General features: G+C 44.8%; 1 protein-coding gene across 2 annotated transcripts in view; it reads left to right on the forward strand.

Moving 5' to 3' along the window:
* Positions 1 to 26395, forward strand: part of LOC137369664 (angiopoietin-1-like) — a 248447-nt gene that overhangs the window by 46623 nt on the left and 175429 nt on the right. Inside the window, exon 1 of one of the 2 annotated variants that reach the window (XM_068031004.1) lies at positions 17561 to 17618. The exons of the other annotated variant lie outside the window; for it this stretch is intronic. Within the exon in view, the coding sequence (XP_067887105.1) occupies positions 17565 to 17618 (54 nt within the window). The 5' untranslated portion in view covers positions 17561 to 17564. Of the gene's footprint in view, positions 1 to 17560; positions 17619 to 26395 lie in introns of those variants that run through there. 2 annotated transcript variants of the gene reach the window in all.

Here is a 26395-nt window from a genome sequence, read left to right on the forward strand (position 1 = left end):
GCTTTTGACATGAAGGTACCAAACACGATAATAACGATTGTAAACTAAATGAAGGGTTCTTTATTGAAGAATGACAGGATGCTAGGAGAGCTCTTCAATACGCATGCTACCTGCTGACTAACACTGCTCCAACTATTGTATCACATGTTAACTTGCATCACTTCCTGCTATGATGTAAACTAAGCTATTTACATATCTATTAGTATGTTAATTAGTATTAAAACAATTAAAGCAATATCACAACACTCCCCTTGATGCCCTGAGAGACCAAAAATCTCTCTATCCCAGCCTTAAATGTATTCAATGGTGGAGCATCCACAACCCTCTGGGGTAGAGAATTCCAAACCCTTTGAGTAGAGAAATTTCTCCTCGTCTCAGTCCTAAATGATCATCACTTTATCCTAAGGCTGTACTCCCACATTCTAAATTCCCCAGCCAGCGGATGCAACCCTTCAATGTCTACCCTGTCAAGTCCCTTCAGAATCTTGCACATTTCAATATCACCTCTCATTCTGCTAAACTGCAAAGAATATAGGCCCAATTTACTCAGCCTCTCATCATAGGACAACCCCCCTCATCCCAGGCACCAATCGAGTGAACCTTCACTGTACCGCCTTCAATGCAAGTATATCCTTTCTTAAATATGGAGACCAAAATTGCAATAAACTGGGGGAAATGTTATGCTCTCCCCTGCTTTGAGTTTGGAAATGGGGAGAGCATTTAATCAGGCGAGACGGTGGCAGGGCGGGACCCCTCCAGCTTTCCACCTCCACTCCAATTACGTCCGTGGTGGGAAGGCCCGTGGATGACTTTCCCACCCTGCAGCCAATTGAGGCCCTTAAGTGGGCAATTAGTGTCCAATTAAAGGCCTCATCCCACCTCCACCAGTATTAGATTAGTGGTGGGCGGGCTTGTCGCCACACGGGGAGAACACCAAGCAAACCCGTGCGGGTTGTTTGCTGACTCCGGGCTGAGGGGGTTGCTAGGGTTCCCTCGTTAAAAGGCACTTCAAAAGTTCAAAAATACTGGAAATACAAAGCTGGTCTCTGTAAAAGTGAACATGAAGCTATTAGATTGTCCTAAAAACCAACTGGTTCATTAATGTACTTTAGGGAAGGAAACCTGCCATCCTTACCCAGTCTGGGTCTATATGTGACTCCAGTCCCACACCAACGTAGTTGACTTAAATGGCCTTTCAAACCACTTAGCTCTATCAAAACACTACAGTAGAGGTTCAAGAAGCTGGCCCACCACCAGCACATTTTCAGGGCAACTGGGCATGGGCAATAAATGCCAGCCTTGCTGGTGACACTTATATCCTGAGAATGAATGCAAGGAAGTGCATAATTGCATATCTGGTCAATGGATTTGCAGATTCTCAAGGCAATTCCAGGGAGGAGAGACTTCAGTTATGTGGATAGATTGGAGAAGCTGGGATTGTTCTCCTTAGAGATGAGAAGGTTGAGAGGAGATTTGATAAAGGTATTCAAAATGATGAGGGCTCTGGACAGAGTAGATAGAGAGAAACTGTTCCCATTGGTGGAGGGTCGAGAACCAGAGGACACTGATTTAAGGTGATTGGCAAAAGAACCAAAGACAACATGAAGAAAACGAATGGTTAGGATCTGGAATGCACTGCCTGAGAGTGTGGCGGAGGCAGATTCAATAGTGGCTTTCAGAAGAGAATTGGATAATTACCTGAAGGGAAAAAAATTGCAGGGTTGCAGGGAAAATGTAGGGTAGTGGGACTAGCTAAATTTCTCTTACAGAGAGCTGGCAAGGACACAAGGGGATGAATGGCCTCCTTCTGTGTTGTAACGATTCTATGACAGATGATTCCTCAAAGTGTTGAAGACCAGAATTCTACTGATTTGTAACTGGCAGCTCATAGAGTCATAGAGTTATACAGCACAGAGAAAGGCCCTTCGGCCTGTTGTGTCAGTGACGGCCATCAAGCACCAGTCTGTTCTAATCCCATTTTCTAGCACTTGCCCATAGCCTTGTGTGCTATGGTGTTTCAAGTGCTCATCTAAATACTTCTTAAATGTTGTGAGGGTTCCTGCCTCCACCACCCCTTCAAGCAGTGCGTTCCAGATTCCAACCAGCCTCTGAGTGAAAAAATGTTTCCTCAAATCCCCTGTAAACCCCTTACCTTAAATCTATGCCCTCTGGTTATTGACCCCTCCACTAAGGGAAACACTTTCTTCCTATCCAACCTATCAATGCCCCTTATAATTTTGTATACCTGAATCAGGTCCCCCCTCAGCCTTCTCTGCTCTAAGGAAAACAACCCTAGCCTATCCAGTCTCTCTTCATAGCTGAAATGCTCCAGCCCAGCCAACATCCTGGTGAATCTCCTCTGCACCCTCTCCAGTGCAATCACATCCTTCCTATAGTGTGGTGACCAGAATTGTACACAGTACTCCAGCTGTGGCCTAACTAGCATTTTATACAGCTCCATCATAATCTCCCTGCTCTTATATTCTATGCCTTGGCTAATAAAGGCAAGTATCCCATATGCCTTCCTAACCACCTAATCTACCTGTGCTACTGCCTTCAGTGATCTATGGATAAGTACACCAAGGTCCCTCTGACCTTCTGTACTTCCTAGGGTTCTACCATCCATTGTATATTCCCTTGCCTTGTTAGTCCTCCCAAAATGCATCACCGCATACTTCTCAGGATTAAATTCCATTTGCTACTGCCCTGCCCATCTTACCAGCCCATCTATATCATCCTGTAATCTAAGGATTTCCTCTTCACTATTTATGACACCACCAATTTTTGTGACATCTGCGAATTTACTGATCATACCTCCTATATTCACATCTAAATCATTAATGTACACTACAAACAGCAAGGGTCCCAGCACCGATCCCTGCGGTACACCACTGGTCACAGGCTTCCAATTGCAAAAACAACCCTCAACCATCACTCTCTGCCTCCTGCCACTAAGCCAATTTTGGATCCAATTTGCCAGATTGCCCTGGATCCCATGGGCTCTTACCTTCTTGACCAATCTCTCATGCGGGACCTTATCAAAAGCCTTACTGAAGTCCATGTAGACTACATCAACTACTTTACCCTCATCTACACACCTAGTCACCTCCTTGAAAAATTCAATCAAGTTTGTTAGACATGATCTCCCCCTGACAAAGCCATGCTGACTATCCCTGATTAATCCCTGCCTCTCCAAGTGGAGATTAATCCTGTCCCTCAGAATTATTTCCAATAGTTTCCCTACCACTGATTTTAGACTCGCTGGCCTGTAATTACCTGGTTTATCCCAACTACCCTTCTTAAATAATGGTACCACATTCTCTGTCCTCCAGTCCTCTGGCACCTCTCCTGTGGCCAGAGCGGATTTCAAAATTTGTGTCAGAGCCCCTGCAATCTCCTCCCTTACCTCACATACCCTGGGATACATCTTATCTGGGCCTGGGGGTTTATCCACTTTTAAGCCCACTAAAACAGCTAATACCTCCTCCCTTTCAATGCTAATTTGTTCAAGTATATCACAATCCCCCTCCCTGATCTCTACACCTACATCGTCCTTCTCCATAGTGAACACAGATGAAAAGTAATCATTTAAAACCTCACCTATGTCCTCCGGCTCCACACACAGACTGCTACTTTGGTCCCTAATGGTCCCTAATCTTTCCCTGGTTATCCTCTTGCCCTTAATATACTTATAAAACACCTTGGGATTTTCCTTTATCTTGCCCCCCAGTGTTTTTTCATGTCTCCTCTTCGCTCTCCTAATTACTTTTCTAAGTATCCCCCCCCCTACACTTTCTATACTCCTCTAGTGCCTCTGCTGTTTTCAGCCCTCTGAATCTGCCATAAGCCTCCTTTTTTTTTTCCTTATCCAATCCTCTATATTTCTTGACATCCAGGATTCCCTGGACTTGATGGTCCTACCCTTCACCTTAACGGGAACATGTTGGCCCTGAACTCTCACTATTTCCTTTTTGAATGACTTCCACTGGTCTGATGTAGACTTTCCTACAAGTAGCTGCTCCCAGTCCACTTTGGTCAGATCCTGTTTTATCATAATGAAATCGGCCTTCCCCCAATTCAGTACCTTTATTTACGGTCCCCCTTTGTCCTTTTCCATAACTACCTTAAATCTTACAGAGTTATGGTCACTATCCCCGAAATGCTCCCCCACTGACACTTCTACCACTTGTCCGGCTTCATTCCCTAGGATTAGGTCCAGTAACGCCCCTTCCCTTGTAGGACTTTCTACGTGCTGTCTCAAAAGCTCTCCTGGATGCACTTTAAGAATTCCGCCCCCTTTAAGCCTTTTGCATGAAGACTATCCCAGCTCTGCGATTCCAAATATTATACTGCTGATTCCTGATCAGCTCCATGTTTTATTTTGATGATTGACACTAAGTTAAGTTTTTAAAAATTCTAAAATAATTCATCAGAACGTTATAGATTGCAGATCAGGGAGATTCAACATGGGCAACGGGAATATTGCAAATACAGCAAATTAATTTCTTCCACATCTTCTGTGTAGAGTACGTTGGAGAATATAATCAACTCCAACCCATCTCTATGTCTTCATATTGCTGTTTCTCTCCTCTTCTGCCTCTGTCTGTCTCCTTCTCTTCTGTCCTGCTTGTCTCCCTTTAACTCTTCCTCTGGCTTCTCTCTTGGTCTTTCTCTACTTCTCTCTTTGTCTTTCTCTTTCCTGCAAAGTGGAAGGTGGTGAGTGATATGGTTTGGGACAAATGGCTGCAGGCCATATCTAGTTGTGGGTTAAATATAACCCTCGGGGGATTCCCTTCCGACCCCCTTCTCCAGTGGCTTGTGGTTCACCTGCCTTCTATCCCCTGTCAGATCTCCTACCCCTTCACCTTCCAACTAACCATTCCTCCTCACTCCCATCAGTTCCCTCAGCTCATCCCCTCGGAACTACCCACCCAAACTATCTCCTCCCCTTGCTGTGCTGTCATTCACCTCATCTATGAACCTGGATCCTCTCTGCTCCACACATTCATTTCCTATCCAGAGCAGTCTATAGTGGGCAGTGGTGGCATAGTGGTACTGTCACTGGACTAGTAATCCACAGGCCCTGCCAGTGCTCTGGGGGCAAGAGTTGAAATCCCACTGCAGCAGATGGTGAAATTTTAATTCAATTAATAAATCGAGAATTTTAAAAAAGCTCGTTGATTATTGTAAAAAAAACATCTGGTTCACTAATGTCCTTTAGGGAAGGAAATCTGCCGTCCTTACTTGGTTTACTCCAAGCCCACAGCAATTTGGTTGACTCTGAAATGGCCTTGCAAGCCACGCAGCATTTCTCTAGCACCTTTCACAACCTCAGGATGTCCCAAAGTGCTTTACAGCCAATGAAGTACTTTTCAAGTGTAGTCACTGTTGTAATATAGGAGATGTGGCCACCAATTTGTGCACAGCAAGATCCCATGATGATAATGACCAGATAATCCAGTTTTGTGATGTTGATTGAGGGCTAAATATTGGACACCAGTGAGATTCCCCTGCTCTTCTTTGAAATGGTGGCCTTGGGATCTTTTATGTCCACCTGAGAGGGCAGACAGAGCCTTGGTTTAAACATCTCATACAAAAGACAACGTCATCAACAGTGCAGCACTCCCACAGTACTGCGTGGGAGTGTTCGCCTGGGTTTTGTGCTCAAGTCTCTGGAATGGGACTTGAACCCACCATCTCCTGATTGAGAGGTAAGAATGCTACTCATTGCACCAAGGCTGATAAGTATGCACAGCTGTGCCATTTATAGGAGAAATTAGTTCTCCAGGTACTTTTGCCAATGAAATGTGCGCTGAAAGTACCAAATTTAATATATAATAAATACATTTTCAGTTAGGATCTACTGATGTCATAGGACCTTGCTTTGAATGGGCCAATGAGGTGCCTGAGAGCTGGCACAGGCTCAATGCGCCAAATGACCTCCTTCTTTTGTATATGATTTGATGACCTTGTTTTGCAATACTTGACTTGCTGGTGCTTAATTAAACCCCAAATCTGCTTCAAATGACACACTACTAACTCAGTGTGCGAAGGATTAATGTCACTTTCTCTAGTCTGAAGCTTATGTCATTATAATCATTTCACTCTGATTATTTGACACTTTAACTGGTTTCAATGGGCTCCACAACTAACGTTGCTGGATTGCAAAAAAATCTGTTTACAAAACTCCACACAGAGCGAGAGTGTTTGACTGGGTGGCAGAATGGAAAGATTGTGTTGGCTGCATGTTCCATGTTTAACATTGTGACTGACAGGTTTGAAAATTGGGATCTCGTGAAGAACGCATGTGAATTAAAGTGCACTTTTCAAAACTGTCAGAAAGGGACACAGAATGAGTAAGTGTCACCAACAGGACCCCCTGGTAAAAATAAATCTGAATAACAATAATTAACCTCAAGGCATTATGGTTTCTTCTCTCTATCTCTGTTATTTTTCTTGGAAAGTTTGTTTAAATATCAAGTGTCATTGGCATTATAGGGAAACCCAGTCCGGGCGAATTAGACAGTCTTGCATCGCAAAAGAGCTGAATCAACATGGACACTGTTGAAATTAAAGTAGCCTAAATGTTTAACCTTGGTCCACAGTGACAGGCAATCTGTCCCTTGATGCAGAGCTTGATACAGGCATAGGGAAAGCAGCTACCACCTTTGGCCGACTCACAAAACAGGCATGGAATAACACCAAGCTAACCCTTAGGACCAAGCTGATGGTTTATAAAGCCTGTGTTCTCAGCACCTTGCTGAATGGCTGTGAAACATGGGCGACTTGCAACTACTAGGAAAAGAAGCTCAATAATTTCCATCTTTGCTATGTGCAGCGCAATATGCACATATCCTGGCAGAACAAAATCACAAATGTGGCAGTTCTCTCAAAGACAGAGCTCCCAAGTGTGTTGGCACTAATCAAACAAAGGCGGCTTCAGTGGATCGGACACGTCTGCAGGATGGAAGACGGTTGCATACCCAAGGACCTTCTGTACGGTGAGGTGGTTGGGGCCAGACGACCCAAAGCTCCACTTCAAGAGTGCTTGCAAGCATCACAGGAAGGCCCTAAATGTCGTCTATCGCACCTAGGAGTCACTAGCTGGTGAAAGAGGGAAATGATGGCACATCCTGTGGACCGGTGTGCACTATCACGACAACAGTGTCTACTGCAGCTTGGCAACAGGTGCCAACGTCAAAAACAACAACGCACAGCTTCATTTGGCAGCTTCACGTGCAACACTTGTGGCAGAATCTGCCTCTCAGGGATTGGTCTTCACAGCCATCAGCAAAGGTGCACCAAGAGAAGAAACCCCACCTAAATGGATTGTTTGCTATGTGTCCATCATCTTTCGTAAATGGAAGGATGTCAACAACAAATGTTTAATGCTGTTAATTGACTTTTGGGATCAGTCTCCCCTCAGCAAGGCTGTTTGATAATGGCCCGAACATTGAAAAGTGACAATCCAGGTTGGTTGAGTCTCACGCCCTTTTCAGCAGGCCTCAGAGAGAGGCCAGTGAACAGGTTCCTGGCACACGGCCCACTCTGTACAATGAAGGACAGTGGAACAATCTAACGAGCAGGGGGACACAGATCTCACTGGTAACCATCAACGTGTGACACACCTACATTTTTACAAAGTTCCACTGCAACGAGTGAACAGAATGCGACAGAAAGAAAGACCTTTCCTCACCTTTCAGGAAATCCCAAAGCACTTCACAGCCAATGAAGCACTCTTTAAAGTGTGATCTTGTAATATGAGGAAATAAGGCAGACAATTTGAGCACAGCAAGATCCCACCAGCGGACTATGGGAGAAAGGGCCAGGTTGAGTGGGGGTGGGGGGGGAGGCAAGGGGGTAAATTTAATTCAGCTCACTTGGCGGGAAACAGACGATCTGATTGGCTGCCTGTTTGTACTTTGAATAATGCTTAAAACAGGCAGCCAATCAGATCGCGGCATTTTTCCACTGGGCGAGCTAGTTTGAAATGACCCCACCTCCCTCCCAGATAACAGTGATGTTGGTCAAGGGATAAGTATTGGCCAGGACACCGGGGAGAACTCACCTGCTCTTCTTCAAAACAGCGCCGTGGGATCATTTACACCCACCTGAGAGGGCAGGCAGGGCCTCAGTGTAACAGCTCACCCGAAAGATGGCATCTCCGACAGTGCAGCACTCCCTCAGCGCTGCACCGGGAGCATCAGACTGGATTTTGTGTTCAAGTCTCTGGAGTGGGGACTCAATCCCACAAACCTCTGCCTCAGAAACAAGATAGCTACCCACTGAGCCCCGGTTTCCCCTCAAATGACACCTTCCTTTGCTTTGTTCACAGCTGAATATAGACTAATGATGAATGGACAGCGTAGGAATGAGTGTGGTGTCTTCACGAGGGACAAATCTTTGTAGACTTCAAACGGAAACTTGATATGTGCAGCACAATGGTATCCGAGAGAATTTATTGAATTTCAGATGGAAACATTGAATTTCTAGCCTCGTCACGCAACCCAAATTTTTCCATTCTATGTCAACTGACCAAAACCACAAAGCTTGACCTCCAGGGAGCAAGAAAGCCGAAAACAGGCTGAAGATTGTCACTCTTGATCAAATCACTGGTGCTGGAGGTTTATTGTTATTGCTGGTCCTGATCCCCTGGCTCACCTGAATAGTGAGGACTCAGGCATATTCGACCCTTGGTGGAAGCTGAAGCTCTGCAGAGAACAGACAGGTAACAAGTGGGAGTAGTCATTGGGTACTGGAAGAGGTTCGGAGCCTCCCAAGGGGCCCCAGCTGTACAGTTGCCACATTGCATTCCTGTGAGCTAAGGTTTGGGTCTGGTGTTCGATTTCCAATTGAAACTCACACAGTGAAAGTCAGAAAGTTCCATTAATTCTTTGCAGACTGCAAAATGGAGCAGTGAAACAAAGTAGTCTGAGCTATTCAAACAGCAGCTGAATGTGAGTGTGAAAGAGGGTGGGAGTGAGAGTGTAAAGGAGTGAGTGAGATAGGGGGAGAGAGAGGGAGGGAGGGGGAGAGGGTGAAGAGATGGAGAGACAGAGAGGAAGGGGAGAGAGCGAGGGGAGGGAGAGATGAAGAGAGAGGGACAGAGGGAGGGATAGAAAGGGAGGGCGAAAGGGAGAGATAGAGACCGACAGGAAAGGGAAAAGGAGGGGAGATGGGGGGAGAGAAGGAGGGAAAGAGAGAGACAGAGAGGAAGAGGAGAAGGGAGAGAGAGGAAGGGAGAGAGAGGGGGAGAAAGAGAGTGAGTGTGATCAGTCCTAACATGATCACATCAGTGAGCAGGTGCTGTGTGCTCCGGTTTAAGAAGGCAGAACAATGACTAGAACCCTCAATAATGCACGGAAATTTCATTTAATATCCTTTGAATTGTCACTTCAAGGTCAACAGAGATTCTTGGCGTTGGCAAGATCCTGGTTCCCGCGTTCCCCAGTTGCCTCTTTCCTGCGGACGAGGTGGTAATACAGACACTTGCTGGGTGACCGCACACTCACTGTACATTGTGGAAGACAATGTTTACCGACGACAATGGCTAAGAAATTTGGGCACGCCATTAAGGGGCCGCTTGGGGAGTGGGGTTTGCAGGGAGCACTCCCTGAAACTGAATAGTGCGGTCTGAAGCTCATCTGAGATTGGGCCTCTGGACAGTGGGCTGCAGTCGTTAATGGACAGCTCGCTGGCAAAGCAGAGAAGATTGAGCACTGACAACGCCAGCATTGGCTCTCAGCTAAGTGATTGAAGGAACCGGGACAGGGGTGTGGGGGTGACTGGATAGTAGATGAGGAGGCCAACCAAGACAAGAGGTACTGATGGGTGGAGGTGGGAGGGGGAGATGTGAGGCACTGGCCCTCAGCTGTCTCTTTAAGGATTGCCTGTTAGACACATGTTGACCTGGTTTTCCTGACAGCAGCAGGCGTACAGTCACCTCGGGCCAAACTAAGCTGACAGTGGGGTCTTGGCCCCTTATGTGCAAGTTCTTGATTCACAGATGCGCTGTCCCGGTGAAGGACAGCAGAGATCGTAGGCCCTGAAAACTACCTAGCATAAAGGAAGATGGTTGTGGTTGTTGGAGGCCAAACATATTGTTACGACCAGGTTAGAAAGGTGCCTCGGGGTCCCTTTTAGCCTTCACCTGGTATTATTGTAACAGGGTTTGATTTTTAAACACACCGTGTTTTGAGCTCCCCCTTGGTGAATCCTAGTTCACCACTTTCCAATTATAAGGCAAAGAAAACAGCACACCAGGGTTTCTTAGGTTTAAAGAAGAAAAGTGGAATTCATTAAAACTTAATCTTAAACTCTAATTCGCTTAACACGTACTGATACATGCCGTGCTCCACGGTAGCATGCATACGCGATACACACATGCAAATAGAGACAGAAAAGAGCAGAAGACAAAAATAAAGTCGAGAGATTTGAGGCAATATCAGAAGAGTTCCTTGTTACTGTGCTTTGAGCTCACTGTAGACCTTTTGTAGGTATTCTTGCTTTTCGTTGGGGCCCAGTATTCTTCTTAAACCTTGTTCACTGTAGGAGACTTTTCTCTCTTGGGGTTCATGTGTCTTTCATGAGAAAGAGATGGGAGCAGACAGGAGAGAGGTGTTCTCAGTCCAGGAGCAAACAACTTTCTGAGTTTTAAAACTTTGTGGCAAGTTCAAATTCAAAAAACTCCAACTGCCAGTTAGTCATGTGACTAAACTGGTTTGACCAGGTCTCCTGTGTACTAGGGAAGCAGGGACTGGGTCCTTTGTTCCAACACTGTCTGCTAGTATGCAAACAAGGTCTTTCCGGTGAGGGACCTGGCAATTCCTTGTGATAGGCCCTCTTTTCTTCCCAGCAGCAATTTTAAGTTTTAATGTTCATGTGGCAAAATAATGTGTGCCTCATTCTTGGCAGGTGGGGGTCTGCATGACAATGTAAACCCCAGGACATCACTGCAGGAGTTCCTCAGGGTAGTGTTCTAGGCCCAACCATCTTCAGCTGCTTCATCAATGACCTTACCTCCATCATAAGGTCAGAAGAGGGGATGTTCGCACAATGTTCAGCACCGTTCATGACTCCTCAGATACTGAAGCAGTCAGTGCCCTCATGCAGCAAGACCTGGACAACATTCAGGCTTGGGCTGATAAGTGGCAAGTCACATTCGTGCCACATAAGTGTTAGGCAATGACCATCTCCAACAAGAGAGAATCTAACCATCTCCCCTTGACCACGCTGAATCCCCACTATCAACATACTGGGGGTTACCATTGACCAGAAACTGAACTGGACCAGCCATATAAGTACTGTGGCTACATGAGCAGGTCAGTGGCTGGGAATTCTGTGGCGAGGGAATCACCTCCTGACTCCCCAAAGCCTGTCCACCATCTACAAGGCACAAGTCAGGAGTGTGATGGAATACTCTCCACTTGCCTGGATGAGTGCAGCTACAACACTCAGGAAGCTCAACACCACCCAGGACAAAGCAGCCCGCTTGATCGGTACCCCATCACTGTCTAACAAATTCACTTCCTGCACCACCAGCGCACAGTGGCAGCAGTGTGTACGATCTACAAGAAGCACTGCAGCAATGCACCAAGCCTCCTTCGACAGCACCCTCCAAACCTGCAACCTGTGCCACCTAGAAGGACGAGGGCAGCAGTTGCACGGGAACACCACCACCTGCAAGTTCCCTTCTAAGCCACACACCATCCTGACTTGGAACTATATCGCCGTTCCTTCACTGTCATTGGGTCAAAATCCTGGAACTCCCTTCCCAACAGCACTGTGGGTGTACCTACCCCACATGGACTGCAGCGGTTCAAGAAGGCAGCTCACCACCACCTTCTCAAGGGCAATTAGGGATGGACAACAAATGCTGTCCTAGTCAGCGACACCCACATCCTAAGACTTGCATTTCCATGGCAACATCCTGATGAAATTCACAGTCAATGAAATACTTTTTGGACTGTAGTCATTGTTGTAATTGTTACGACCGAGGCTGGAGTGCACTGTCTTTTTCTATTTCCACTTCTCCACAGGTCACAACACATATTTAGATGTTCACCCAGTTACCGATGCGGTCAATCATATACTCCACTCTTTATCTCAGAATAAAATACACCAACCAGGTTTCTTTAATAAACAAACAAATTATCAGTTTATTATAAAACAAAAATTATCCAGTAATGTTAAGAATTAATGTGTCATCTGATCATTGAATCCTGAGCATGCTCTCTCAGCGTTTACCCTTTTGTATTATTTTTCTCCCAATCCGGTTGTGTTTTAGTTTTACAGAATAATCCTTACACGTCAATCATTCGGTTTGACACATCCTGCTTGATCTGTCAATCAAATACTTACAGAAATTCCTTTGAACAGTCTTATGCCTGTGTTACTTTTCCATTAACCTCGGCTGCATTCCTTTCCTCTGCATATCAGCTATTTCTGTGTTAGTGCAATCACGTTGAACTTTATAGACATCCGACCATCATAACATTCTCAGCTCTCTCCTGTGTCCATGTGAAATGAAATGATCTACAATGACAGTCCATCTACACACCCAGTCGCAGCTACAGGCCTTCCAGGATCTTCTTCCAGGATCTTCTTCCAGGATCTTCTTCCAGGATCCGTTCATGTCAAAGCGATAATAAAACTACGTGTCAGATCAGTACCAATTGAAAAGTTATTGGACACAGTTAATTTAATAGAATGAGCAATCAAGAGCAGTCCCATTTGATTAACCCTTTGCTAACAACAGTCTGAACAGATTATTAAATTGTGAGTTCATCACCCATAGTAGGGAATCACATATTTAATAAGTAGTGAATTGCTGAGTTTAAATAAGGTTATTGGAATTGTTGTGTATCAGAGAATGCAAAGACAGTTAATATAGAACCATATAACACAGAAGGAGGCCATTTGGCCCATCGTGTCCATTCTGACTCTCTGCAAGAGCTACTCAGCTAGTCCCGCTCTCCTGTCCTTCCCCTGTAGCCCTTAAATTTTTTTTCTCTTCAGCTGCTTATCCAGTTCCCTTTTGAAAGCCACAGCTGAACCTGCCTCCACCACACTCTCAGGCAGTGTTTTCCAGATCCCAACCACTCGCTGGGTAAAAATATTTTTCTTCATGTTGCTGTTGCTTCTTTTGCCAATCACCTTATATCGGTGCCCTCTGGTTCCCGACCGTTTGGCCAATGGGAACAGTTTCTCTCTATCTACTCTGTCTAGACCCCTCATGATCTTGAACACCTCTATCAAATCTCCTCTCAACCTTCTCTTCTCTAAGGAGAACAAACCCAGCTTCTCTAATTTATCCTCGTAAATGAAGTTCCTCATCTCTGGAACCATTCTCAAAAAGCCTTCACATCCTTCCTCAAGTGCGATGCCCAGAATTGGACACGATACTCCAGCTGCTTGAACAGTGCTTTATAAAGGGTTAGCATAAATTCCTTGCTTTTGTTGTCTACACCTCTATTAATACAGTCAAAGATCCCATATGCTTTTTTTAAACAGCTTCTCAATATGTCCTGCCACCTTCAAAGATTTGTGCACATCCTCCCCTGGGTCTCTCTGTTCCTGCACCCCATTTGAAATTGTACCATCTAGTTGATATTTGCCATTCCTTATTCTTCCCAACAAAATGTTTCACTTCTCACTTCTCAGCATTAAATTTTATCTGCCTATTTCACCAGTCTATGTTCTCCTGAAGTCTGTTACTATCTTCCTCATTGTTTATATGTTTCTGAGTTTTGTTTCATCTGCAACCATTGAAATTATGCCCTGTATCCTTAAGTCCAGTTCATCGATATATATATTTCCTAGATCAGTCACAGAATGTGGGCATCTAAGGCAAAGTCAGCATTTATTGCTTATCCCTAATTGACCTTAACTGAGCAGCTTGCCTGTTGTATCTATTGTTAAAGCTAATTCAGCTGGAATGTGCTGGATTAAGTTTGGTAATGGATAGCTGTCAGGAAACTGATAGCTTGCTTTAGGATCTTGTGATTGTGTTTCTGGAACGTCTTCTGCTATCTCCATGGCAACAACTGGAGACAGCTTGTGATTGAAGACTGTACTGATTGCCAAAGAGTTAATAAAATATTAGTAAAATGTCTGCGCCTTCACAGATAGTGAGCTGCATCTTGTTCCCAACCTGATAGCAGGTTTCGTGGCGAGGGGAGGTGGTGGGTGGCGGAGAATTAGAGCAGCGGCCGCCACCATGAAACCTGACGCTGAGATTCCCGGTTCCGATTCTCCCGAAGGCGGGATAGGCCGATGACCGCCTTCCCGCCCAAAGGCCAATTGAAGCTTAAGTGGCCCATTAATGGCTAATTAAGGGCATCTTCCCACCACCACTGGGATCTTACCAACGGCGGAGGGTGGGGGGGGGGGGGGGGGGGGTGGGGGGAAGCCTCTGCCACATGGGGAGGATGCCTTAGAAAATGAGGCACCCTCCCTGTGGGCTTGGGTGGAAGGGGGGGGCTTGCTCCTTTGTGTGCAATTTGCAGCCCACGGAGGACCCCCACCAGGAACCAATTCATGCCCCTCCCCCTGGACCAAACGCCTACCCCCCCTCGCCAGGGCCAGTCTCACCTACCTCTTGTCTGGGGTTCCAGCCCTGGGCCTGGGCCTGGGCCCGAGGCCTCTGCAGTACAGGCATTGGCCAATGCTCCCAGTGGTGCTGCCGATACTGCTGGCCTTGTGATTGGCCGGCAGCTCTTGGGGGCGGGATCCCCGTCCATATTAAGTCTTTAAAGGGACGGGGAGACAATCTCCTCAAACTTTCACACCAAAAGACTGGAGGATCGCTCCGGGGCTCTGAAAAAAAAATACAGAGACGCGCATCCCCCAGCCCCCACCTTTTCGGCCCACCTCCTGCACAAAATCCAGCCCGATGTGTGGAAAATTAGAAATCAAAGAGTAGTAATCTAGATGGATTTGTTTGGGAAAATCATATCTATATTAATTGTATCAGGATCATTGCGTAAATTTTGTTTTAAGTTAAATTGACTGGGGCAAGGTTTATAAATTCACCAGATCCACTATAGCAAAATTAAATGGTCAAAGACTTGGGTAGTTTGGAGAATTACACCATTATAAGATTATTACCAATTTTGTGTCTTTGAGATTTGGAGATTTAAATCGATTGTTTACTTTTGAATTGGGCAAAACTACTTTCAATTAACTTGAAATCAGTGTTGAGGCTGTGAGCTGCAGCTGGCTCTGTCCTGTTCACAAGTAGCGTCGCCAACATCTTAACCTGTGGGATTTTGAACGTTTTCTTCCCTCGTATCAGACTAGATTTACGAAGCAGCAGCTTTTGCTGAGTTGCATTGCTACATTGTTAGCTATTTTATTTCAGTGTCCAGGCTTAATTTGAGTGCATCTTTACGAAGGCATGCCATGCGATTGACCCACCTCAGGGCTCTCCAGAAGGGCCACAACAGATTTTCTGTCCTTTATTTGCAGGTAAGGCGTGGTTTTCAGGACCGCATCAACGGTGCTGGCGCAGGATTACCAAGAGCATTCTTTTACCTGAAAGTAGCTCCACAGAGTTACAGAGCAGCCTTCGCTGGACAGGTCTGGGTGCAAGGAGGAGATTCAGTGGTAAGAACTTAAGACCAGATCTGCAGCTGTCCATCAAATATCAACAAGTGTCACGGCATGCTGATAAGGCAGAGTCTTAGTGGTCCAGTTTCAACTCATTCAGTGTCACTTATCAGCTTGGGGAGGACACTGATTAAACTAGATGTGATGTGCCAAATATGTAGAAGGATTCAATAAACTAAGTAAATGTAAATACATTGTTTTAAAGGGCTAATGAATTTTTAAGTTTTGGACAATATGTTTCCCCCGTGAATGAGATGAAATGGTGATATAATGAGATGTGTAAATTGGACATGAGGAAATGACTGAGGGTGTGAGATATAAACAGTTAAACTAGACCACCACATGGGGTCGAATGTCATTGACTCAGATGATTACAGGTGAATTTTGAGAATCTGAACAGAAGGATTAGGGAAAGGAGGTGTGAATGCACTAAAGAGTAGCATAAATCACTTGGACACATTTCATCAGAAGATATAAATCTGGCGTCAGTGCATAACCCAGTGAAAATCAGGGAAGTGTCGTTGAGAATCGATAATTGATAGCTTCCTCTTGGAGATGTTTGTGTCCTTGCCTATCCTGAACAGTGACAGTCCCTGCCACGACCCAAGTCATCGGAAGCATGCAGGGGGAGATAAGCAAAAACCTCCAGACACCCTTTGATCTTTTGATAAGATAGTCTGAAAGAACAGTTATGGTTTATATCTGATATCACGTGTGTGCGTGAATGTGATATGTTGCCTGCGAGGCAACTGGTATGTGGAATGCATGACTGCAGTGCATTGAAGAATGGGTCTCAAGACCTGCTCAGTTACGTTGACTACACGATGACGTGAACGGGTTAATGTGACACCTAAGAGCAGGAAGATCTACTGTATTCGAGGAAGCACTGGTAGGAGATTAGGCCCGGAAGTAATAAGGGAAGCCATATTCCTGCATTACTTCCCTAGTTTAAAATCCCTGATATTGGAAGACTGACAGTGAGTATCTAACAATGCAATGCTGACATTGAAAAGGGGACATCCACCATTGGGGAAAGACGATTGGTGGGAGATAGACAACATCCCTGGTGAGAATTGTGTGAGAATTTTGTTATCATACAGCTTGTTATCATCGTAACCTTTCTCTGTTCTCATTTGTAGTATTCGAAAGAACTTTTGTGTAGATGTCCTGGTGATTAAGCCTCTTGTAACTACATCGCTTAACCTTGTCTGTGGTGAGTGCAATTCAGATTCAAAGAAAGATCACATTGAAAAGTGAGTTGTTTAAACTCTCAAACTCACTTGAGGGGGCTGAAGGATTTTGGCTCTTTCAATATGGACTTTTAATGCCAATTTTTAAAGTAAACTAAAAGGATGGGATGGAAGCCCTGGATTACTTGCTAAAAGAACAGAATTTGACTATAAGCATTAACAACAAAGCAAAGAGTGCTTAAACGTGACCAAAATCAGAAGGCATGCTGGGAAGCTTGACAAAGTTTGAAAGCTTTCAGGGGCATTATAATTACTTCAGACTATTGAAGACTAACTGCTGTCTTAGCCTTAGTAAAAGACAAGGAGAGATAAGAAAGCTGATTTCCGTTGCTCCACCATTGGCGGCCATGCCTCCAGCTGCCTGGGCCCTAAGCTCTGGAATTCCATCCTTGAACTTCTTCGCCTCTCTACCTCTCTTCCTTTGTCACACTCCTTAGAATCTATCTCTTTGACCAAGCTTTTGGTCACCTGTCCTACTATCTCCTTATGTGGCTTAGTGTCAAATTTTGTCCAATAACCCTCCCATGAAACACCTTGGGATGCTTTATTACATTAAAGGTGCTATATAAATGTAAATTATTGTTGTTGATGCCTAGACTAACATATGAAGAATGACCTCCCTAGTCAAACAATGCCCAGAAAGAAAAGTCAGTTCCTTCAGGAGAGGAGAGAAAACTGAGGGAGAAAAACTGCAATCGCTCATCCATGAGAACTTGCGAGTGTCCCTATGAAAGTAGAGAGGAGGAGCAAAAGCCCGAGGTAAAAACATCTTTGTTATGCAAATGGGATCAAAGAACTGGGTCTCTATAATTTAGAGGAGCATAAATTCAGGAGTGATTTGATTGAATGGACCAGATTGTGTTTATATGGACCGTATATTTCAACTGGAGATGTCACCTCCAGGCGCTTACCCACTGTCTCTCGAGACAAGGAGGCCAAAGGAAATATTTCAACTGGATGGTTTAGGGAGGATTGTACTGGGCGGTTGCTCTTTTTCGACAGAATAGTGGGTATGTGGAATAGGCTGCCAGCTTGTACTGTGGGATGCTGTTCCTTCAATGAGTTCCTTCAAGAGGGAGCTGCTCCTGTTTCTGGCTGGAGCAGAGACAACCTCATACAAGATGACTTTGCAATGGTCTGTTTCTGGTATGGAGACTCGCTAAGTTGCTAGTGTTGTTGGGTGGACATCTCTTTTTTTTTCCAAAATATACTTTATTCATAAAAATCTGTAAAAATTACATTGCCAAACAGTTTCCAAACAGCACGAAAAAAATACAAACATTGCAAAAGAGATCAGTTTCTTTCAATAATGTCATGAGTTTCTTCCCAACCCTTCCGTTTCACAATTGTCATGTCAATTACAGTTTTACATTTACAGCAATTGAGAATATTAACGATACAGTTCGAGGGGCTTCCCATGGTTCCAGCCCCTCAGTCCAGCTTGGTGGGGGAACCTTACACTGTGGTCTTTCCCCATTGAGCCTTTGCTGCGGCTGCCCCAAGCTTTAGTGCGTCCCTCAGCACGGAGTCCTGGACCTTGGAATGTGCCAGTCTGCAACATTCGGTGGTGGACAACTCTTTGCGCTGGAAGACCAGCAAGTTTCGGGCAGACCAAAGGGCGTCTTTCACCGAATTGATAGTCCTCCAGCAGCAGTTGATGTTTGTCTCGGTGTGCGTCCCTGGGAACAGCCCGTAGAGCACAGACTCCTGTGTTACAGAGCTGCTTGGGATGAACCTTGACAAAAACCACTGCATCTCTTTCCACACCTGCTTTGCAAGGCACATTCCAGGAGGAGGTGGGCGACCGTCTCTTCCCCACCACAGCCAACGCGGGGGCACTGTGCGGAGGGGGCGAGACTTCGGGTGTGCATGAAGGATCTGACGGGGAGGGCCCTTCTCACCACCAGCCAAGCTACGTCTTGGTGCTTGTTTGAAAGTTCTGGTGATGAGGCATTCCGCCAATCTCTGTCACAGCTCTTGTTGTTGGTCAGGGCGCGCAGGAACAGATTCTCACAAAATTGCTCCGGTACCATGCTCATTAAGCATTTTACACTCACCACATACATTTTCAGTACATGAGTAGTTTGAGGCATAATGGGCTGCATTTTAGTAGCATGCCATTGATCGTGGCGGTGTGCCCATGCAGACCACCCGTTGTGGAAATGCCATGATATTAATCGCACGGCTCATTTAAATGGCTGGGGCGGACTGCCCCTGATGACGTGGAGGGGGCGGGCACTCCGTCCCCAGCGCCGGCCTCCAGTGCCACTGCGCAGGCGCCATTTTTAAATGGTTTAAAGCCCTAAGTGACAAGTTAAATTTTTAAAGGAACAGATTTCCTGCCCTCTCCATGCTCCCCCCCCCCACAAATAAAGTACTTTCCTTCATTACCTGCCCTTAGCCCCTCCCAAAGTTCAGAAACTTTTACCTTTACCCCTTCCCATCACCCCCTTGACCAATTGGAATTGTTTAACACTGCTATCCGCCCCCCCACTCCCACCCGCCCTGTAATCTTACCTACTCCCCGCTCCCCACTAGGGTTCCGATATTCCTCAGTGGTCGGGGATCGGACGGCGCGGGAGTTTCGGCCACCGACCTTAATATGGGAGCAGGACGGCCGGCCCGACAAGGTAAGTATTTATTATTCAGTGATTCCTAGGTGAAGCAATGCTACTTATAACTTGGGATGGGTGGAGTGTTGCGTTAGGTAGAGAAGCTCTCAATGGAAATGAGGACAGCTCCAGATGATTGCAACATGATAACTGGGAGAGTCATTATGTGGATTGGAATTGAAAATATTGTACACCCTGTGGGGGATCAACAAGGAATACTCTTGTGTAACTTATAACTTATAACTTCATAACTTATTGTGGATAATTTGTCCATTATTTTTATAGCCTGAATGTCATTTGTTCTCAATTAAATGACAAATCAGGAGGAACTGGCTGTGCTATGCATGTCATAAACACAAGTTGTGTTGTCTTGAATTAATTTTCCTAAATAAGAGCAGTTTCCAGAGTCTCACCGCTATGCTACATGCAGTGGGGGGGCTGAGTCTCAGAGCGTTTATTTTCTTCAGTGTATGTAGATCTATAAATCTGATCAGATTAACCACAAGAGTTTTCAAACTAGATTCTATCGAGCGTTTTTATTTAAAAATGGTGGGAGGCAGAGTTGGTGAAAGTGATATTTGGTTTTTTTTGACATGCTGAAAATAAATTAACAGATTGCAAAGAGCTCAGGGCTCTCACCTTCAGGAAAATCAATTTGATTTAGTGAAAATAAAGGAGAGACCAAGAAATATTCTCACATTCCACCACCCTTCAAAGTCAGAGTGAAGCATGATTTAGACAGAAAGAGAGTCATTTCCTCACCAAGAGGCAATACTCAATATATCTGATAGGACACATATTATGCAAATAAATATATCTACTAAATATTTGCAGGGCTATGGGGAAAGAGCAGGGGGGGAGTGGAACTAGCTGGATAGCTCTTTCAAAGAGCCGGCACAGGAATGATGGGTCAAATGGCCTCCTTCTGTATGTATGATTCTACATACACCATAAAAATATTCTTGGAACTAATAATTGCTTACTGTAATGTTATTTTTGCAAGTTTTGAAGCCAAGAATGCTTGTGTTTTTTGGAGGACACAAAAGTGCTGAAGAAAAAGTAATTGGCCCTTTTTTTGTTATGAGATGCATTTTATTCAAGCATATAGTTTTATGAAGACTTTTCACCCCTTTCATCATGTTTACTTTGCATATTTGGTTTAGTTTTGTTTAAATAAGTGCACAGGCTTTTTACATTGATAATCTGTCGTGGAAGCTTTTGACTGTGAGTCTGATGTTCAGATCAGAGATTTGTCTGGTCAATTCACAAAGATTTATTTTGTAACTGTTAAAGAAGTTGTCCGGCCATGATCATGGGAAGTTAAATCCACAGTCATTTGCAAATACCCTGCAAATTTCACGTTTCTGATAAGGACTGAGCTACTGCAATTGTCCACAGCAAGATCATGTACTGTCTGACTTTTCTGGTGTTTTAAAGCTGAGATTGATAGATCTTCATTATCCAAAGGGATTAAGGGATACGGGGCAAAGGCGGGTATATGGAGTTAGATCACAGATCAGCCATGATCTCATTGAATGAGAGAACAGTCTTGAAGGGCTGAATGGCCTACTGCTGTTTCTGTGGTTCTATGTAATTGTGTTTAAGAAACAATGGATGGTAAAATTACGTAAGGCTGTTTGTTATGCAGCACTGCTTTAGGATAAGATAGGTTATTATAAATAAAGTGCAGCTTGTGGTGAATGCTTGGTGATGTCTTTGATGGTACAATACTCTTCTTCAGTGACAGGTCCTTAATTGCTGTATAATCTGAAGTCCCAGCAACACGATGGACCATTTTCTGTCCTTATTATTTGTCCTCTGTGCTGTTTCTGCACTGAGCAGAGGGAGCAGTTTTGCCAAATGACGTAAATGGAATTAATCTTCGGTGCTTGATTCAAATGCACTTGAAAAGAGGAATTTCTGGTCATCACGGAAGAACTTGCATATTGTTTTCCTATGTTTGGATCCAAGAAAGGCAAATCGGAATATTTTCCTAATCATGATACTAGGAGCTGCGGAGGAGTAAAGGGTTTTGGGTTTAGAAGATTAAGGGGTGATTTAATCGAGATGTTTAAGATTAAAGGTTTTGACAGGGGAGATAGAGAGAAACTATTTCCTCTGTGGGGGGAGTCCAGACCAAGGGAGCAGAACCTGAAAATTAGAGCCAGGCCGTTCAGGGGTGATGTCAGGAAGCACTTCTTCACACAAAGGGGAGAGGAAATCTGCAGCTCTCTCTCTCCCCCTCCCACAAAAGCTATGGGTGCTGGGTGGATGGAGAGTGGGGTGAATTGAATTTTAAATACTGAGATTGATGTGTTTTTATTAGCTAAGGATATAATGGGATATGGAGCAAATGTGAATAAATTAAGTTGGGATACAAATTAGCCATGATCTAACTGAATAGCAGATCAGACTTGATGGGCTGAATGGCCTTGTCCTGTTCCTATTGTCAAATCAACAGAGCAGAAGGAAACTTTTCACGTTTAAAGTCCAACCAAATCGAGACTAACTCAAGTATAAAAGCCAAATACTGCAGATGCTGGAAATCTGAAATAAGACTGAAAATGCTGCAAATACTCAGCAGGTCTGGCAGCATCTGTGAAGAGAGAAGCAGAGTTAATGTTTCAGGTCAGTGACCTTTCAAGAGAACTGGGAAAAATTTGAGATGTAGTGGGCGGAGGGTGGAAAAAGAGCAAAAGGGAGGGTCTGTGATAGGGTGGTAGAGAGGAGAGATTAAATGACAAATGAATTGGTGGTGCAGGGCCAAAGGGAGTGGTACTGGGACAAGTGAAGAGACAAAAGATGTGTCTAGAGGAGCTGTGGACGCAGAATGAGCAGCAACTGCTGTCCAAAAGCAAAAACAAGGCAAAATTGAGACTAAAACCGACACCTGCAAAGGAAAGGGAGCAAAATGGGGCTAGATATTACGGTCTGAAATTATTGAACTCAATGTTGAGTGCAGAAAGCTGTAAAGTGCCCACCTCAAAAGATGAGGCACGTTTCCTCGAGCTTACATTGAGCTCCATCGGAGCACTGCAGGAGGCTTAGGACGGAGATGTCACCTTGAGAACAAGGTAGAGAATTCAAGTGACAGGCGACTGGAAGCTCGGGGTCATGCTTGGGGACTGAACGGAGGTGTTCTAACTTAACAGAGGACACTAAGTCAAGCATTGGTGACAGGGTGTCAATTGACCCCTTCACCAAAATGTGCAAAACAAACAAAAACAACGGTTGTAAGTTAAACATTTATCTGATTGCATCGTCCTATCCACTGTGTAAAAGATAATACCATAAGAGGCACTTCACGGAGGTCTGCTTGACAGTCTTTATAAGCCACATTGCACATAACTGGTGGGTGACAGAATTATAAGTGAGTTAGGATTGTGCTGATGTGTCAAAAAGAAAACTTAGACCTCCCTGTAGTTTTTAGATTAGATTAGAGATACAGCACTGAAACAGGCCCTTCGGCCCACCGAGTCTGTGCCGAACATCAACCACCCATTTATACTAATCCTACACTAATCCCATATTCCTACCAAACATCCCCACCTGTCCCTATATTTCCCTACCACCTACCTATACTAGTGACAATTTATAATGGCCAATTTACCTATCAACCTGCAAGTCTTTTGGCTTGTGGGAGGAAACCGGAGCACCCGGAGAAAACCCACGCAGACACAGGGAGAACTTGCAAACTCCACACAGGCAGTACCCGGAATCGAACCCGGGTCCCTGGAGCTGTGAGGCTGCGGTGCTAACCACTGCGCCACTGTGCCGCCCATTCTGACACTGACGGTCTGCAATTCATTTGTGAATATTCTGAACATCCATTGGGTCAGATTAATGGGAAAGGACCGTATGCTTCACAGTGACATCATAAAGATGGAAATATGGTTTTTATTTTATCTCATTCAGATGAGTGGAACAAGCGATGATAAAGATCAGCTGATGTGTTATGATTCCTGTCCCTTCACAGATATCGGATAACAACTTGGAAGCGTCCCAAACATTTCCGAAAGAAATGGAACCAGCCGGGCTCCCTCTCCCACTCCGAACCCCCAGGGGCCCTTCTCCTTTCAGACTCGTCACCAGTTTCTGTTAACAATGCTGATCCATCCTGACACCCCTCAAGGGTGAGGGGAATAGATGTTTGCATTCTGTAGAAAACAAATAACTTATGTGAGCAGAGACATTTCAGGATAATGTATTCTAGAACATTCCTTCCCCTTGTCCATTAATGGACTGTTAATAGACAGGGTGTGATATAACTCCAAGAGCTGGTCTCATTTGAGATATCTTAGCATTGTACCACTATCTGCCCTCAAATAGGCACATTGAGGCACATTGAGGCACATTGAGGTACATTGTCACAATTTAAATAGCAAACAGGCATTCCTGAACCTATGCAACTACTTGTTCTGTATTCACACAATCTGAACACGAATGTAGGACAGTTATTTAAACCTTGACATTATGCCATAGGACCCTAACATATAAATGTTTAATGCAGTGTCTGTGGTAAAACATTTTGAGGTCCATGACTAGTAACTTCAGGGATGGGAAATTTCCCATTGGCGTCTTCTTCCAGACCAGTCCGGCTTTAAAAAAATCGCAACCGTCAGTTTCACAACTGACAGGTGCTTTAGAACAGAGACAGCACTTCCGATTGTCGAACAAGTTCGTGGTTTTCCGCGGGCTTTGATAAAAATCAGAACCCGCTGGAAAACCACAAACTTGTCCGAAGTGCGGAAACGGTGACTCTGCTGTAAGCCCCTGACAGCTGTGAAATTGACGGCTGTGATTTTATAAAATGGACCAACTACAAAGCTGCTCTACTGAGAGTTCCCGCTCTCTGCACCTGTAGGGGGGTGGGGGGGGAGGGTCGGCAGGGAGAAATGGGAGGGGAGAGAGAGAGAAGGGGCACTGAGGGAGAGAGAGAGAGAGAGAGACGGGCATGGAGAGAGTGTAGAGAGGGAGGGGCAGAGAAGGAGGGGGGACAACACAGAGAGGGGGAGCAAATCAGAGGGGGACAGAGAGAGAGAGGCAGAGAGAGAGAGAGAGGAGGGTGAGAGAGCAATCCAGATCACTCCTGACAGATGGACATCTATCTGGAATACACCGCATCGCTACAAGTGTGCGGGCAAACACTGACTACTTGTGCAAGCAAAGAGATGCCAGGCTTCTCACTAAATCAGTGTCCAACCTAGTGATGAGAAAGTAAGTCAATAAATTAGTCTTCTCATTTAAAGCATCTTCACAAAAATGCATATTTGTTGTTGTTTTGATGAATAGTAAGATAAATTTTTAATGTCTTTGTCTTTCAAAAATTGTCTCACCGGCCCCCTATGTAACACAAAAATTGTATTGTGCTCCCCCCCCCACCACCCCATGTGAAAAGGTTGGACAACCCTGCTTCAAGCCTTTAACATTGTGTTTTAAAATAGCCTAGCAGCTAGGTTATTTTAAACACAAGTTTAAAGTCTTGTGCTATGTAAACTCATTTTGAGATGGCAAAAGTCACTTAGGGAATGTCTCCATTTCTGTGCTCTGGCACGTATTACTTTCACCTGGGACACAAGCTCAGTGACATGTTGAAAGTTGCTGGACTTTTACTTCCATATAAATGTTGCAATTCCGCCACTATCCATTTGGAATCACATTGTTCCAGAACTTGTATTGCGGGGAAAACAGGCAGAAAATCCAAGAAATCTCCAGAAGTCAGCACTGTAAGTTCCTCATGAATACAAAAGTACGGTGTAATGCGGGTGAGTGACATTGACAAAAACAGGATGCTGCTGACCCATATTCAATAGTTAGTAAATACAATGTAATGGATAGCTTTAATAACCCTTAATCTCTAATGAACAGTTCCTTAACAAAATCAATGCTGCATTTGCAGTTTTAAAAATTGTCAGGGAAGACATAGTAAAACTTTATTATGTTTCAATGACCATGTTAGAAACAATTATTAACTGATTTTTTTTTTTAGCTGTGAATTGGGGTCAAAGGACAAGTTTTATAATTATGTCAAAAGCAGATAAGCTGATGGCCAATGTCATTTGAAAGTTGTCTGTATCATATAATTACATTTGCTAACAGGTAATAGATTTGGCTTGGGCATAAATTGGTTAGTCTGGAGTACAATCTTACAGATCATGACTAAACATTTTGTAATTAAATAATACATGCACAACAACCACTCGATCTTTTGCAGAAAAGCTTTTTGTTAATAATTATCTTGTTAGAGCTGAATCAGAATTGATATTGATAGACTGAGATATAGACTTAAGTGAATCTAAGTGAATTGCTTTACTAAGGAACTGAAGGGCGCTCTTTATTTGTAATTGTGTTTATCTAATTTTGTCACTAGCTTTGGAGATCAAATGACATTTTGTCCATGGGAGATTCTGTTGTTTTGGAGCCAGGACTACAGGTAAGTTTGGTTGCCTCGCTGGTGTGATCGGTCGCATCCCAGCGAGGAAAGGATGATCATGTGGGGGAAGGGGAGGTTGTCTCGGGTCTTGGGGAGTGGTTGGGGAAGCAGGGGCAGCCCTCAATCGGGAACCCTGTGCCCAATTGTCTGGGCCTCCTTCCCCCCGGTGTGCTGAGAGGCCGCCAGGTTTCCCTGAGCGGCCCTTCACATTTCCCAGATGCCCACTTGCCACGGGTAAAATCCCCGCGGAGGCGGGCGAAGGCCCTTAAGTGGCTGTTGAGTGGCCACTTAAGGGCCTTGATTGGCCTGGGGCGGGTGGTCCATTTCTCACCGCCCCCCTCCACCCTGGCCCGTGTAAAGTCGGGCAGAGGCGGGAGCGGGTCGGGAAGGCCTCCCGGAGCCTCCCGCTCAATTTTACGCCAATCCCTGCCACCACCCAGCTCGCTGGGATGGTGTAAAATTCCGGCCATATTATCAGTAGGTGGAGAAGT

Source organism: Heterodontus francisci, chromosome 5, assembly GCF_036365525.1.
Source record: "Heterodontus francisci isolate sHetFra1 chromosome 5, sHetFra1.hap1, whole genome shotgun sequence".
Taxonomy (NCBI): Eukaryota; Metazoa; Chordata; class Chondrichthyes; order Heterodontiformes; family Heterodontidae; genus Heterodontus; species Heterodontus francisci.